General features: G+C 43.3%; 1 protein-coding gene across 1 annotated transcript in view; it reads left to right on the top strand.

The window, feature by feature from the left end:
* Window positions 1-12,150: 12,150 nt before the first annotated feature.
* The window catches only part of Slc1a3 (solute carrier family 1 member 3), a 73,804-nt gene continuing 70,544 nt past the window's right edge, over window positions 12,151-15,410 (top strand). The window contains exons 1-2 of the mRNA XM_032898801.1: window positions 12,151-12,319; window positions 13,849-14,126. Coding sequence (XP_032754692.1) covers window positions 13,946-14,126 — 181 coding nt within the window. The 5' untranslated portion in view covers window positions 12,151-12,319; window positions 13,849-13,945. The remainder of the gene's footprint in view (window positions 12,320-13,848; window positions 14,127-15,410) is intronic.

A 15,410-nucleotide genomic window follows, 5' to 3' on the forward strand; every position in this document is an offset into this window, starting at 1 on the left:
CACAAAGAATATACGTTTATAGTCAGAAAGCTCCTTAGCCTGTCTGCTGCATTGCCCCCCTCAGGACCAATGGAATCCCTTCTCTCATCATCATAAAATGCATATTAGTATAAAATGAAACACAAAAGAGCACAGATAGACCCATTCTCCTTCAAATACAGATGTGCATTTTGTACCTTTTAAATTGTATTTTTAATTATGTGTATATGTAAGTGTGCGTGCATGTGGGTGGGTGTGCATTCGGCTGTCCCAGAAAGCTAGCAGCATCAGATACCCTAGAGCTGGAGTTAAAGCTGTCTGTGAGCTACGTGATGGGAATGCTGAGAACCAAGCTAAGGTTCTCTGGGAGAGCAACGAGTGTCTTAAGCATGGTGCCATCTCTCCGACCCAATGCTTTGCTGTACCCCAATGCACAGAGGTAGCATCAAGCCTAAGGAGCACTCTGAAGCAGTGGCAAGCCTGAAAGACCTTGGAAATTCCTGGAGTAATCGAAAGATAATGTGAGGGTAGCTGTGGTTTTCAGTCAATGACCAAGTCCAGAAACCGATGTGATCCGTTTCCTCCATCCAACAAGGAAGGAATATGCTGGATTTTATTAGAAGGTTCATAAATAAACTTGCAATGCCTTTCCCACCCAAGTCCACAGACCCACATATTCTAGCTGTATAGTTGGACGGCTTCTGTGATACCAATGTTCCAGGGAAAGATCTTAACATAAATCTAGAAATGGCAAATTGCAAAATGCAAACTGCAATCAACTTATCAATCAGATAATTAGATAAAAACACAAAACCCTTAGGCGCGGACTTATCTCTCAAATATAGGATTCCAAGGCTTCTACTTGGCAGTCCCTCACGTGATGCATCACATGATCAGAGGCCCAAAACAATGGGCAACACTGGAAATGAACACATTATCTCCAACCATTGCTTCGAGAAAACAATTCAAAGGTTTGGGTGGTGTGATTGCATTTTGTTGGTTTATTTTCTTTAACTTGTTTATTTATTTCATGTATGTGAGTACACTGCAGATGACTTCAGAAAAGGGCATCAGATCCCATTACAGATGGTTGTGAGCCACCATGTGGTTGCCGGGAATTGAACTCAGAACCTCTGGAAGAGCAGTCAGTGCCCTTAACCGCTGAGCCATCTCTCCAGCCCATGTGATTACATTCTTATCAGGTGTGTTTCTAAAATCCGGAAGAGGGATAAAAGAAACTACAAGGGTGTCTGAAACCAAACCTAGTACACTCTTTGGTTGTTCCGAGCTCGGGAAACATCTGAGACTCTGGCATTTTAAGTTCTTTCAAAGTTAGTATCAGTTTTCCTTCCTGACTGCCCTGTCCTCTTCCACTGCCTCTGTATCTTTGGTCTCTGTAGACCCAGGTGAGGACCCAGCCCCATTTTATCTGTTCTTTGGCAATGTTTGCATCCCATTAAACCTCTATGGATATGCTGATAAGCCCAAACCTAATCTCCAGCCAAGCCTCTCTCCTGAATTCTTTCTTCCCTATCTACAGCCTACCCGACTTCCCAGTCTGGTTGCCTTGTTTGAACTTCCTGACCGCACCCTGCATAACCCTCTCTCTGTCTCCCCCAAATCAGTAAAACTAGATTCCTCCAGTTGCTCCCGCCAGAAATCCTTTGATACGATCCTTTCAGAGCCAGTAAATGCTTACGAAAATTTGGCAGCAACGTGAAGCCGAATTACAGAGACCCAGCAAGGTATTCTAGCAGTTTTTGAAGTTTCCTGGTAAACTTGCCCGTGCAATGTTCAAATAACTCCACTTCACTTCCCGATTTTTCCGTTCCATTTATGAACTGTCTCAAATGCCAGACATTCTCGTGCTTTCTTGGCACGTCCACGCAGAGCCTCAAATTCCTTGTGAGTGACAAGTCCCAGATGTAGAACGCCAAGCCTCGTCTCTGTAGAAGGTCATTGCCACCTGGATGTCTCCATGAGGAGACGTGAGAGAACCCAAAACAGGGATGCTCATGAGAGCTCTCTGCTTCTGTCCATTTCCGTTAAAGCCAGGCCTGAAACCTCAACTTCACCGTTAGAGACTCTTCTTCAAACCCAATGTCCAACGCAGAGGCAATGAATTCTGTCCGACAGAGTGCCACCCGCTGAGGACTTGTATATCTGTGGTGGGATTTTGTTTTGTTTTGTGTTCCTGGAGGTTCATGGTAGCTACAGATCTGCAGGATTGGCTTCAGTCGTTGTTTGCTTGGGGTTTTGTTTATTTGTAGTTTGTGTTGTTGTTTTTAGATTTTGGAAATGGCATCAGTTTTTTTTTGTTTTGTTTTGGTTTTTTTTGGTTTTTTGTTTGTTTGTTTGTTTGTTTGTTTGTTTGTTTTTGCAGACCTAGTTAACCTGAAACTTGCTAAGCAGACCAGGCTGGCCTTGAACTTGTGGCAATCCTCCGCCTCCCAAGTGCTGACACCACTATGCCCCTGAGTGAACAGTTTCTTGTTAGTCAGTTCTGGGAAGAGTGGAATTTACCTGGAAAAGAGACAAGCAATAGGCAGGTATCTTCTGTGGGCCTCCTTTCCATCCTCCATCCCGCCCAAGTTAACAGGAGCAAGCCCCAGGCTATGACACACTGATGCTACTTCTAATCATTAAATCATTAAAGCAGGAGGAAGAGCCCTGGAGGTGTCTGAAACCAGATAGAAGAAAAAGCTTTAAATCCAAACAGACTTTAGGGAAAGACACGAGTCCAAGCAGCCATCTACTTAAAGGGGAAACTGTATTCATGTGTCCAGGATATGAGGGGCAAGATCATTTTAAACCAAGTATTACATCTAAAACACATCGTAGATGACAAAAATCATCGTTCTAGGTGGCATCTTTTCTGCCCGAGTCTGAAATGTTAGTGATGGTTGCTCCTTGATAAGTCTATCATTCTCCACACAGGGCTTCTTCTAATGGAACAGGAAAAAACAAAAACAAGACAAAACAAAAAACAGAACAAGCCTCGGACCAAAGCCAGGATAGAAGGGGTGAAAGACGGAGACATCCTGGTGTTCAGGGCTGAAGAATCCCCATTTGCTGTCTGACACTGTTCCTTTTTTCCTCCTGGAGGTTGGATGGTGGCTGCTGTTGTGGCAAATGCTGGGCAAAGACTAAAGCTTTCTACAATGTCCGTCAGTGCAAACCTACCCTTGACCTCCTAATGCTACAAGTGCTACTAGGGAAACAAAGTGTAGTTGTCCTATTTGTTTCTTTCTTATTTACCACCTTTTACTCTTATACATAGTGTAGTCTCTCCTCTCTCTCTCTCTCTCTCTCTCTCTCTCTCTCTCTCTCTCTCCCCCCCACTCCATATGCCTCACACCTTTTCTTTCTTCTTTTGATATGTAAACAGAGCACCTTATAGGCTTTCTGCTGGCCTCCCTCTCAACAAAATCTTTGCTCCTGACATTTTTTTCCCATCCACTGTTCCTGACTGTGAAAAACTTTCCCATCTTTTGCTCTCCATCTAACACGCCACCTTTTCTATGAAACCTTTTTCCCCCTCCATGACAAGAATTAATCTTTCTGCTACTTGCCTAGATAATTTTATTTTAGTAAACTAACATTTACTTCATTAACTTGTTTATGAAAATACTGAGTGTTGTGCATGTTAATTGGGTGTCCTGTAACATTTCTATACATTGTACAACGTTTAAATGGGTTAGCTATATTCATTCCTCGAACATGGATTGCTTTTTTGTGGTAAAAACCTTCAAACTCCTTTCTTCTGGGCTTTTGAAATGAGCAATGTTGTTCTTACCTGTATAGCCCTCTAGGGCAGTAATGCCCCAGGAAACTTACTAGTTAATTCTGACCATCGGTTCTTCCTCTGCCTTTCTCTCCTTCCTCTTGTTTTCCTTGCTGTATTTTAAGAACCTCGAGGACTACAAATGTTTCGAGCCCCGAACATCAAATCTTCCATCTACTGCTGTCAGATGTCTTGAGGATTTTCAGAACTTTGAGGACAGTAGGTTCCCTGGGGATCTTATCTCAGTGAAGTAAAATTGTGAGGCTCCAATGCTCCTGGGCTTTCAGAGGTTTGGGGTAAGTCCCAGCTGCACGTTCAACCAGCTTGGGACCTCAGCAGTTGCTAATTCTAGGAATCCAAGTTTCTTCATTGCTAAAGTGGGAATAATAGAACTTTGCTAACAATCAGATTGTTGTGACAAGCAAGTGAGGTAAACATAAAGGACTTTGGCACCGTGCCTGGCACAGAAGAGACTTAATGAGTGGTGGATATTTTTATGGTTATCACAATATTCTTAACATTAAACCTCTGTACAGAAACCGAAATATTCTTACCACACGCTAATCTATTTTAAATAAATTGGTCTAGAGAAGAAATTTCCCCAGTCCTGCCAACTCCATCCGATGCAGCTCTGTAAGGAGTAATCGTTTTGTAGACGTGCTACAAAACAGAAATAGAGTGTGAGTCTCATGTGTAGCTTAAAATGGCTACTAGCTGTTTCAACAGAAGCAAAGAAAACGTGAGATTAATCTCAACATGCATTTTTTTTTCTCTTAAATTTAACTTGTTCTCAATGAAAGTTGTGTTTAAGAGTCATTCTATTCCCAAATCATCTCAATGTGTCCCATAGAGTGGCTTTTTTCTTTCCCTATTTGGCAGGCTTGACTCTCCATTGCTTTTTCCTACCGTTCTCCAGTTTCACCTGGTGACAGCCACCTTGCCAGGGTGAATGCCCACATGGACAGCTAGCTGTGCCATTAACCTTTTCCTGCTGTTCCCATTAAATACAAAGGACATTTTTTTTTCTTCCTCGGAACCTGGACTGCTTTGCTAGTCTGCTGACCCTTCATGTCCTCTCACAACCAGAGCTTCATTCTTTAGGACGGGTGGAGATTGGGCATTGTACCTCTGTTGCAAGTCTCTGGAAAGAGGAGGAGACACAGCCCTCCTTGGGTGTGAATGGTGTGCTGAAATGCTTTTCCGGGCTCTTGCTTTAGCAGGAATTCCCAGGAGCCTGAACATCACTTGGCAGCTTCTGCTCCAGCAATGGATGGACCAGGGAAGGGTGATGTACTCTGCTCAATCCAGCGCAATATAATAGTATTATTACAATATAAAACCAGTATAAGTGGTTGTTCATGCAACACTGTGAGTTTGGGAGAAGACTGTTTCAAAACCCAATGCATGTTCTACTTATAAAGGGAATATCTCAGTTACTGGCTGAATTGTAGCTATCACTGGGCACTATAACTTCATAGCATTACATGAAAAACTCCTGCCTCATCAAGAAACCCTATGATGTCAGACACCCACACAATGCAACCGGTATTGTAGGACAATATGCTTCTCTGAAGATGATTTACATTGAGCTACCAGACTTAGGTTCTGTTCTTGGTATTGCCCTCCACTTGGTTGGCTTCATCCTGGGATTTTAACTGGGTCACAAGGCCATAAAACATGATCAGTCTCTCAAACTGATCTGCATTATTACTACTTAGTTCTCCTATTGCATAAGTGACAAGTCACCTGCATTAATTTTACTTCTGAAACTTATTATCTTTCCTTGGTGGGGAGGTAGCTGAATAGGACTCTCCTTTGCATGCTCAATAACCCGGAAGTGAATTGTCTTCCGAAGGCCATATTTCCCTTATGTAACCAACCCACAACACCATTTCTTCCCTACTCTTTCAGTTTAGCGTCCATCTTGCAGAAGACGGGACCTTTGCTCAGGAACACAACCTGAGTCTTAAATGTATAACACATGGACTAACTTTATTCTGACCTTAACCCCGGGCCGCTGGAACAGCATCCAACCAAAAATTATTGCAGCCATCGAGGTTGATTTGTGATCAAGGCCCAGACGGTTTCTACCATCCCCCTGCTTTCTCAGCTCAAAGCTGCATTTTCTGTTGCTTAAAAATTTGCATATTTTCTCAGTGCCTGTTTCTGATTCACAATAAACAATGCTCAGACCTCCTGCCAAAAAAATGTCCAAGCGCGAAATAGTTGCTATAATAGTCGTTTTTGTGAGGGCAACTTTGAGCTGTGTGCTTTTAAATTATAATTACTTTTTTTTTCCTTACAAAAGATGTGTATCTGTCTTGATTGCTGTGATTATGATTCTATACCCACAAACAGTTATAAAAGGCTCATGTCATGGCTGTGCCTCATGAAACCCTTGCTTTTCAGTAAGCATCCTCTGGTGACCGTATTATGCTTGTGTTTAATTTGCGACTGAGGAACCTAATGAGAAGCTATTAATCATTGAACGTGTATAAAAATGTGTGTCCCTAAATAAACAGACCAAAGAGGAGATGGCAAGCCCATTATTAGCATGGTGAGATTTAGAACTGTAAAAGGGACTTGAAACAAATAATCTAGTCGAATCTAACTTTATGAGTGACTCTCAAAATCGGAAAAGGGAACATGCAGTTTTGTCATTGAAAACATATCAGGACCAGGAGTCAAGGGACACGAATTCTAAACCCAAACTTGACAATGAAGAGTTATGGCATATGTTGATCTGATTTCCTTGTTTCTCTCTGTTTCCAAACTGCTGTGCAGAATCAACCCACAGACTAGGGGGTACTTGACAGAAAGGGTAGTTAACCGAGGGGGGCTTGAGCCAAGCACGTTACCCATTCAGCTAGAGCAGCTTGCTTGAGTGTGTTTTATATGGTGATGATTATGAGAGGAAGACTTTACCTTTTCCCTTCTTGAAGGTTGATGTTTACTGATGAGTTTTCCTCGAGGGTTAGAATCACGGGTGGAATGAGAGAGAGAATAAAGCACAGTGAGGGGTAATGAGTAGACATTTATGTCCAAGAGATGAGCAAGCACAAGGCAGGGACAGCTACCCTGCTGGTCCCGGGGCTGGGAAAGGGGATGGGGGGAGGGGCTTAGAGTTGGATTGCTGAAAGGAAACACAGGTGAAGGATCTTCACTTTCATTTTCTTTATTTTCTTTCCTATCCATTCCTTAATAAAAAGCTACTGCAGACTTCTCTTGAAAGGAGATGAAAAAGATTAGGAATTGAAGTTGCAAGAACTATTTAGACAGAGCCTCTCTGTACACTATAATCCTGGGGAAATTGCTTAATCTCTACAAATCTGTTTCAACATCTGGGCCCACAGGGCTAGCGTTAACAGAAAATATCCCATGATATCTTCTTATCACGATCTTATTATCAAGAAGATCAATCTTGATGGTGTCTCAGGGTTTATTGTTGTGAAGAGACGCCATGACCACAGCATCTCTTAGCAAGGAAAACATTTAATTGAGACAGCCTTCCAGGTTCAGAGGTTTAGTCCGTTGTGATAACGGCAGGAAGCATGGTGGTGCACAAGGAGACATGGTGATGGAGAAGGAGCCAAGAGTTCTACATCTAGATAAGCAGGCAGCAGGAAGAAAGAGCCACTGGGCCCCTGCTAGAACATCTACAACTTCAAAGCCAGTGTCACACTTTCCCCAACAAGGCCACACCTCCTAATAGTGCCACTGTCTCTGAGCCTATGGGAACCATTTTCATGCAAAGCAACACAGGTGGTGTGTATAAAAAAATACTAACGAAGAGGCAGGAGAAATGGCTCCTCGGTTAAGAGCACTTGCTGTCCCTTCAGAGGATCAGAACTGGGTTCACAGCACCCACATCAGGTGGCTCACAACTGCCTGGAACTCCAAGTCCAGGGGATCTGATGCCCTCTAGCCTCCACAGCCCCGACATGCACACAAATCAAAAGTAAAAGAAATCAGTTTTCTTTTTAAACAACGAACATAGCTAGGAAACCCTGTTTTAAGAATGACTACAATGGTTGACATTTGCTTTCTCGTGTTCTTTCCCGGTAAACCAAGACTTCAGTACTGTAGAAGTCTGGCTTGTGTTGAGCAACTGGGGGAAATGCGCTTTATAATATAAGTAATATTAATAGCAACGATGGACTCTGTACTACAAAGTAGACCCCCTTTTAGCTTTCATATAAAAGGAATAAACCCATGGGGTTTTCTTAAAGTCCTGATTTAAGTCCAACTCTTAGCTAGTTTGTAATTTTTTTAAAAAAGTGATTGGCATAGCTTCCTTTTGGAATCTGTTTTGGGGATTCCTCTTTTGCATTGTCTTCCTTATGTAATTCTCTGGGCTCTACCTTTGCTCTGGGCTCTCCTTAAAGCCCATAAGAGGTCAAACCTTTAGACTGTGCCAGAGACACGTGCCGTAATAGCAAGGAGTGAGACAGGCCCGAGGCCAAATGGCCTGGAGAGAAAGTATCCCTATGAAGTGGCCATGACTCCTCCTTACTGATGCCTTCAAAGCCGGGATGTGAGCTTCTCCCATTCCTCCATAGAATACCAGTTTTCACAAACGTGAACCTTCTTTTGGTCGTGTTTCCCTTCTCAGCTTCCTAACTCAAGGGCTGATCACTAAAGGCTTTACATCCTACCTAACATCAACATTTCCCCTGTACTCATTTCTCATGGCTCCCACTACGGAAAAGTACAGTTCAAGTTCTTCTTTTGAGAGAATGGAGTTGAGGGTGGGTCTGATTGTACGGCCTAGGTCAGCCTGCAACTCAGTATGTACCCATTCTAGTCGTAAGCTCTGGGTTATGGTCCTGCCTCAGTGTCCTCAGTCCCAGGACTACATGCAGGAGCCATGACACCTGGCACAGTTCACAGTCTTCAGTGTGATGCTTTGGGACACTCCTGCCTCTTCTCCAGAAGGAATCCCCACCCTACCCATGGTTCCCAATGTTACATCTGCCAGTGGGGGCCCCATGACTGCACATCCAGCAGGAATCCACACAGCTCCCTCCCTCATCTTGCTCTCAATCTCATTAGTGAACTGGCTAATAGGGCTCCCCACAGAACTCCCATAACACTCTCTGATCTGCTGCATAATATTTATGGATGTGTGGCTATGAAAGAAACCAACATTTGAATCACAGTGATTGCTTCATATTGGTTGACTGAACACATAAATCAACACACATTCTAAACCTATTAATCTCCACAGTTAACACAGTTGCATTTTTCTTCAGTCCTCATATGAGTTTTTAGAATAAAATCCAGTCAGTTAAAAACACAACCCCCGGAGGTTCACTACAGATATTTCTGGGGTATGTATGTGTACAGCAAAACAAGAGACCATCTACCACCATCTTCTCCTGCTCTCTCTGTCTGGCCTACAGTTACTCACTGGGGGTAAGCTAGGTCCTTCCCGTTTCCCTAGAGTTAGACTGTGGGTCCTACAGTCCAACAGTCATGTAGATGTCTTAACACTTAAGTCCGTGGTCACTCCTGCTGCCCTACAGGTAACAGGGGTGGGGGTGGGGCTCATTTACGGATGGATTGCTTTTTTCCCTATCCTCTTTTCCCAGGAGAGTTTACCTAAACCACAGGTTGTCTTTTCATGCTCAAAATAAAAGAGTTGACCACTTTATTTGCCACACATGTGTGTTTGTGTGGGGGGCTGTTTGCGTTCGTCTGCAACTGTGGTGCCGATGTTTCCAGTATCTAAGTACTTGAAATATAACACATTCGGTTCACAATGGTTTTGATCTTTCGTTTATTTGGTGCTTCTATGAAGGGGGGAGGGAAATCACTTCCAAGTTCAACGGTCCTGCTTAGAGAATAGAGGAGTCCGTGGGAGAAGTACACAAAACAAATCAGGTTGCCCCCAGGACGTTCCTGCCGTAGTTGGTTTTTTGTTTTCATTTTAAGTACATGCAGAAGAAGTAATTCCCAATATTTGGCCCAGACCCAGACCTCGCAGTTCATATGAACTCTGAACTGAGACTCGTTGCATCTCATTTTCTCATTAGGTTTTATGACAAACAACAACATTTCCAAGGGAGAATTACTTCCTTTCTCTATGAATGCCAGACTCCTATGCTTTTTGCACAAATTGAAATAGTAAAATAGTTTTAGCCAAGCTTTAGGGATTTAGTAAGGAGCAGAGGTGGGGGGAGGAGAGAAAAAAACGAGGTAGGCTCTCCTCTGTGCTAACCAGAATGCTTTTTTGGGTTTTTTGTTTGTTTGTTTGCTTGCTTGTTTGGAAGGTGGGCAAGGTGAAGCAGAAGTGTTATTGATTTAAATGTTACACGGAGACGCCACTTAAAAGTGTCCTGTTTGCCTTTCAAGTTCCCCTAAAATGCAAATCATATACAGAAAAAGCAAATGGAGCCTATCAGTGACAAAGGCAGGACTCAGGTTGAGACGACAGTCTATGCACATGGAAGGTAGCAGCAGGAAACAAAGGGCTTGGATTTACCGCAGGAAGTGATAAATAAGGGATGCGGCCTCAGATTCTATCAGCCAATCTCAAGAGTTGCTTAACGCTCGCTGATTATCAGGCACAAGGCAAACTCTTGCCCTCAAAGAACTTATCATCATTCAGCTGAGAAGCCCAGACTTGACACATCTCAGAAGGAAGGGCACAGACCAAGGCAGCGTCTAACTAAGTGTTAAGCAATGGCGTGCAGATGTTAAGGGATCTGAGGGACCAGAGGAAAGAAAAGATCACTGAGAGCTGAGGCTGACAAGAGACCGTCATTAAATTATTAGAGCGGTGTAATGTTAGGAAGCCTTTACAATTGCTGCTAATTTGACAGGTCGAGCAGTCTTACACACTCAGCACTGCTTTCCAACCAGTAATGTTCCAAAGCGCATACATGAAGGATTAAGGCTGGTAGAAGACTTCTTTTTACAAAGCTCCCTGGATTTGCTAATGAGGAACAAAAATACATATTTTGGTGTTGGATGACAGACAGAAAAACTGAGCAGACTTTGCGTGGGGATCTTAGTGAACCAGCAAATAGAATGAGGGCTGTGATCTTGGGTGTGTTTTCATGTTTCAGATGAGTCATTTTCTTTCACCTCAGCAAGTTTTTAAATTTGAGGAGGGAGGGGTAAGTCATTCTTAATTCATTTTTTTAAAAGATGTATTTATTTATTATATATAAGTACACTGTAGCTGTTCAGGCACATCAGAAGAGGGCATCAGATCTCATTACATATGGTTGTGAGCCACCATGTGGTTGCTGGGATTTGAACTCAGGACCTCTGGAAGAGCAGTCAGTGCTTTTAACCACTGAGCCATCTCTCCAGCCCAACAATTCATTTTTAATTTATAAGTTGTCTATTTGTGCAGTCCATTTTTTCTTTTAAGAAAAATGGCAAAGTCACCTTTAATCCTAGCACTTGGGAGGCAGGGGCAGCTGGATCTTTGAGTTCAAGGCCACCCTGGTCTGCAGAGTGAGTTCCAGGACAACCAGGGCTACGCAGAGAAATCCTGTCTTGAAAAACCCAAAAGCAAACCAACCCAACACACACACACACACACACTGAACAGAAAGGAGAGAGAGAGAGAGAGAGAGAGAGAGAGAGAGAGAGAGAGAGAGAGAGAGAGAGAGAACTTTTCTAACTCCTGAAAACCGGGATGGGGGCATTCAGCATCCTTTAAAGGGAATGGAATAGCAATGGAATAGCGACTTACCTTTGGAAATCATGAGTGTGCATTTGCACTCTTGGTCTTAAAACACAGTTTATTTTACAGTTTGGCAGCGATCCTGTTCTTTTTGTGTTTCTTACCTTTTTTCTGTCCACACAGCAGGCAGCCAGAGAGTCCATCCAATCAGATTTCTTATTTTGGAGTTTTAAACTGTAAAACAGGGGCATGTCTCACCTTGTGTTTTGAGTAACTTTATACAAGTTGAGAGGGCGGCAGTAAGCATTTTCCTCTCTACACTTAATTGTATTCAGGATCCTTGCAAGAAATTTCAGTTATGGCCCCAGTGCTAAAGGGGTGGGGTGCAACAGTTGTATGAGCAGGCAAAAGAACACCCTCTGACGTCCCCTGAAGGGGAGGAAACCTGAAATAAAGTGAGGTAATTAAACGTGGCTTGCAGAAGTCTTCCAAACTTTTAAATCCCGACTTCCAGCGTCCATGTGTGTGCGCACTTTAGTTTTCGATTCTTCCAGGTCCTGGTTTTGCACTTCTAATAAAAGTGAACTACGAAAGCGTGAACGTGGTCTAAGGAGCAAAACAAAGCCATAGAGCATGCTTCTGTTGTGCCAAGATTAATCAATATTCCGGGGAGCTCGGGCTCCCCCCTCCTCCTCCTGCTGTTTTCATTTTCCCACTCCCCCTTTCCCCAGCACAGGCTCCGCCTCTTTTCTTAAGTTGCCTGATAGTAAGTGGCGGTTTGGGAGCACATGCATGTTGTCAGGGCCAGCCTGCCCCTCCGCTCGCCGCTCGCAGAGCTGTTACTCCGAGCTACCTGCTGGGGAAATTCACCTCGACGTAGCCTGGGGTGTCTTCCACCAGTCACAGAGTCAGAAAAGGTAAGCGCAGCCTCCTGTAGCCCGCGGGGCTCAGTTTCGCGTCCCACTTTTCTGTTTGCTGAGCGCCGGAGTAAAGCTAGCCATATTGGTAGGTAAGGTCCTGTTAGGACTGAGAGCAGGCAGCGTGTGCTAACTGTGCAAGCCCAGTCCTCTCTGGGTTCCAAATTCAGTCGTTCAAGGTTGGACGGTGGGGGGCTTGGGGGGTGGTAGACGGAGGTTAGAGATCTAGAGTAAAATCAAGACTGAACTGGTGTACTTTAAGGGGAACTGACGGGTTAAGGACATCAGAACTATTAGTGGAAAAAAAAAATCTGGACTCTCCTCTCCTACCCCCCTCTTTAAGCTTTTAATCTAGTGTAAGGTACTAACTGCATCGCAAATCTTACTATCAATGACCTCAGCTGCAATTTTATTTAAAAGTCAAAACTATTAAGTCTTTTTTTTTTTTTTTTTTTTGCACCCTTGGATTTACCGAAAGCCTGCGAGCTACCTCCCCCACAGACGCACACGCTGGCTCCGACTCTGCCAGATACACACGTCCACAGGCGCGGCTGATCCTCGCCAAAGACTAGGGGTTAGGATTCATGCACAGCGGCAGGAGGAAGCCCATGACTTCCAGCAAGGAAAATGGTTTAGGCGTTTGTATTTGAATAACCTAAGAGCACTTTAGAGAAACCAGAAACCACACGCTGTAATGTTTGGAATGAAAGCTGGTTTCTCTCCTCATCTGGTCCAAAAAATCCTAAATTTCAAAATACGGAGACAGCAGTGAGGGTTTCCTCAGACGACTCGCATGCCTCGTGGGTTTGCCGTGAACACAGATGTTGCTTTATGCTCCTACTTCTAATGATATGAAAATGGATTGTGATATTAGATAATTTATAGATGTGCCCAGGGCCATGTGCTAACTTCACGGAAAAGATATCTGTAAAAGCCTCAAATGCATTTCTCCTGGCACCTGGGCACTTGCGTTTTATTTTATGGCCGTATTTATTTACAAGTTAATCTGCTCATGTTTCTTTCTTAGTGAAATAAGTAAATAAAACCAAAGACTCACACTATATATGCCAATTGCTATATGTCAGTATCTCTACTATCTCTGTTCTTTTTTTTTTTTTGGACGTAGTTATGTCTTCAATCACATACAAGACATGAGTTCTCAAGTGGAATTTTCTGTCTGTTTAGTTCAACCGGGTACTTAATGAGTGTGTGGGTTGTGCAAGGCACTTGGCTAGGCTCTGGGGACAGAGTGGGAATGTGGGTGCTTGGCCTCATCCAACTCTGAAGAGCCCCTTACTCATTGAGGGGAAAGAGCAAACTGGAAATGGAACACAACCTTTCACTTATCTATTCTAATTGAATGTTTATTTCGTACACCCAGTCCAGTAAAATACAATCTGGCCTGATATCGTAGCTCTTTCGGTCTTTTAATTCTCCGTGCCGTTAACTCACCGCCTGCCCTCCTGGGAACCGGTGCTGACTGCTCAGAGCAGGAGGCTGTAACTTTGTCCCTTTCTACTCCACTCTAGTTGTCCTCTCTAACACCAAAGAGGAGATTTCGCGTTCTGGGGACAAGTTCAAGACACTGAAGTGCAAGGCTGTGGTAAATTCCTGGAAAGATAAAATATGACAAAAAGCAACGGAGAAGAGCCCAGGACCGGAAGCAGGATGGAGAGATTCCAGCAAGGGGTGCGCAAGCGGACGCTCCTGGCCAAGAAGAAAGTTCAGAACATCACCAAGGAGGATGTTAAGAGCTACCTGTTTCGGAATGCCTTTGTGCTGCTCACCGTCAGCGCTGTCATTGTGGGTGAGTCATTTGACCAAAACCAAAACGACAAAAGCCGGTGTCCGGTTTCTGCGCGATGTTTGAATGCCCAGGAGCAGTTATCAGATCGACTGATTGTAGCTATTCAAACTCATGGTTCAGGATCTCCTCTGCATTTGAAGAGTTGGGTTTTCTCTTTGTTTTGTTTGTTTGTTTTGTTTTTTCCCCTCCCCAGAAAAACAAAAACAAACAAACAAACAAACAAAAAGCCCCAAACATTTCTTGGGAGCCATATATGCTAAATACACGACAATCAGAAAGAATTGTTGGTGAGCATCATGGGCATCCATTGAGTGGGTGCAGAAGAGAAATGAGGTGAATGCTCTCCCATGCCGCGTGACGATAAGGGAGTGATAATTGAATCACTAGGTAGGCTAGACTTGGCCAAATGTTATCGTTGTACAATGCCCTAGCTACGTAAAACTGATTTATACAAGAGGCCCAAGTTGAATCGTGGGCCTCTAATAATAATTGTATCCTTAGTGTGGCTGGAAGCTGAGTATCGCTGCTTAAAAATGGAAGTCAAATCCGTCCTGTGTTTGGACGCTCCCAAGCAGTGACTGGGGAAGGTAACCTGGGAGATTGCAAACACAGGTCTCTTTCATTCATTGCCTCATGAAGCCTGCCACAGCTAGCTACGTCATTTCCAAAATATTTCAGTCCCTTACTAATTTAGCATGGTCGACGGCATTCTATATTAATATAACCTTCGCTTGCTCGGTTTACAACTATTTGAAGTCTTAGTTTATTGCTTAACGGACAACACAGATCTTACCTTAAAATACTGTTGACGAAAACTAAGTCTCTGGGATTTTTTGATCCAACCAGTGTAGACGACCTTAGGCTGGAAGCATATAAACTAATAAGTTCTAAAATAAATTTCTGCCAACTTGACACCAAAAGGCATTCATGTAAAATTTTTCCCACTCCAAGATATCCATAAAGTTCAAAGAATTAATGGCTTCATTAAAAAAAAATCAAGAAACTTGTGTAACATATGGATATAACTTTGTCAAGAAGCTTGACTTTATGAATGACAAGGAGAAATACAGCAGGAGAGAAAAATGTATCATAGACTTTAGATTTATTCCATTTTAACACCGTTGGCTCTTGTAGTTGTCGATTAATGAGTTGGCCATTCATTGCAGAAAAACTCAAGGTGACATGTCCTGATTTTCTTTAAGGATTCTTTATTTATTTAGTGCACTGTCACTGTCTTCAGACACACCAGAAGAGAGCTTCAGATCTCATTACAGATGGTTGTGA

The sequence above is a fragment of the Rattus rattus genome, chromosome 3 (genome assembly GCF_011064425.1).
Source record: "Rattus rattus isolate New Zealand chromosome 3, Rrattus_CSIRO_v1, whole genome shotgun sequence".
NCBI lineage: Eukaryota > Metazoa > Chordata > Mammalia > Rodentia > Muridae > Rattus > Rattus rattus.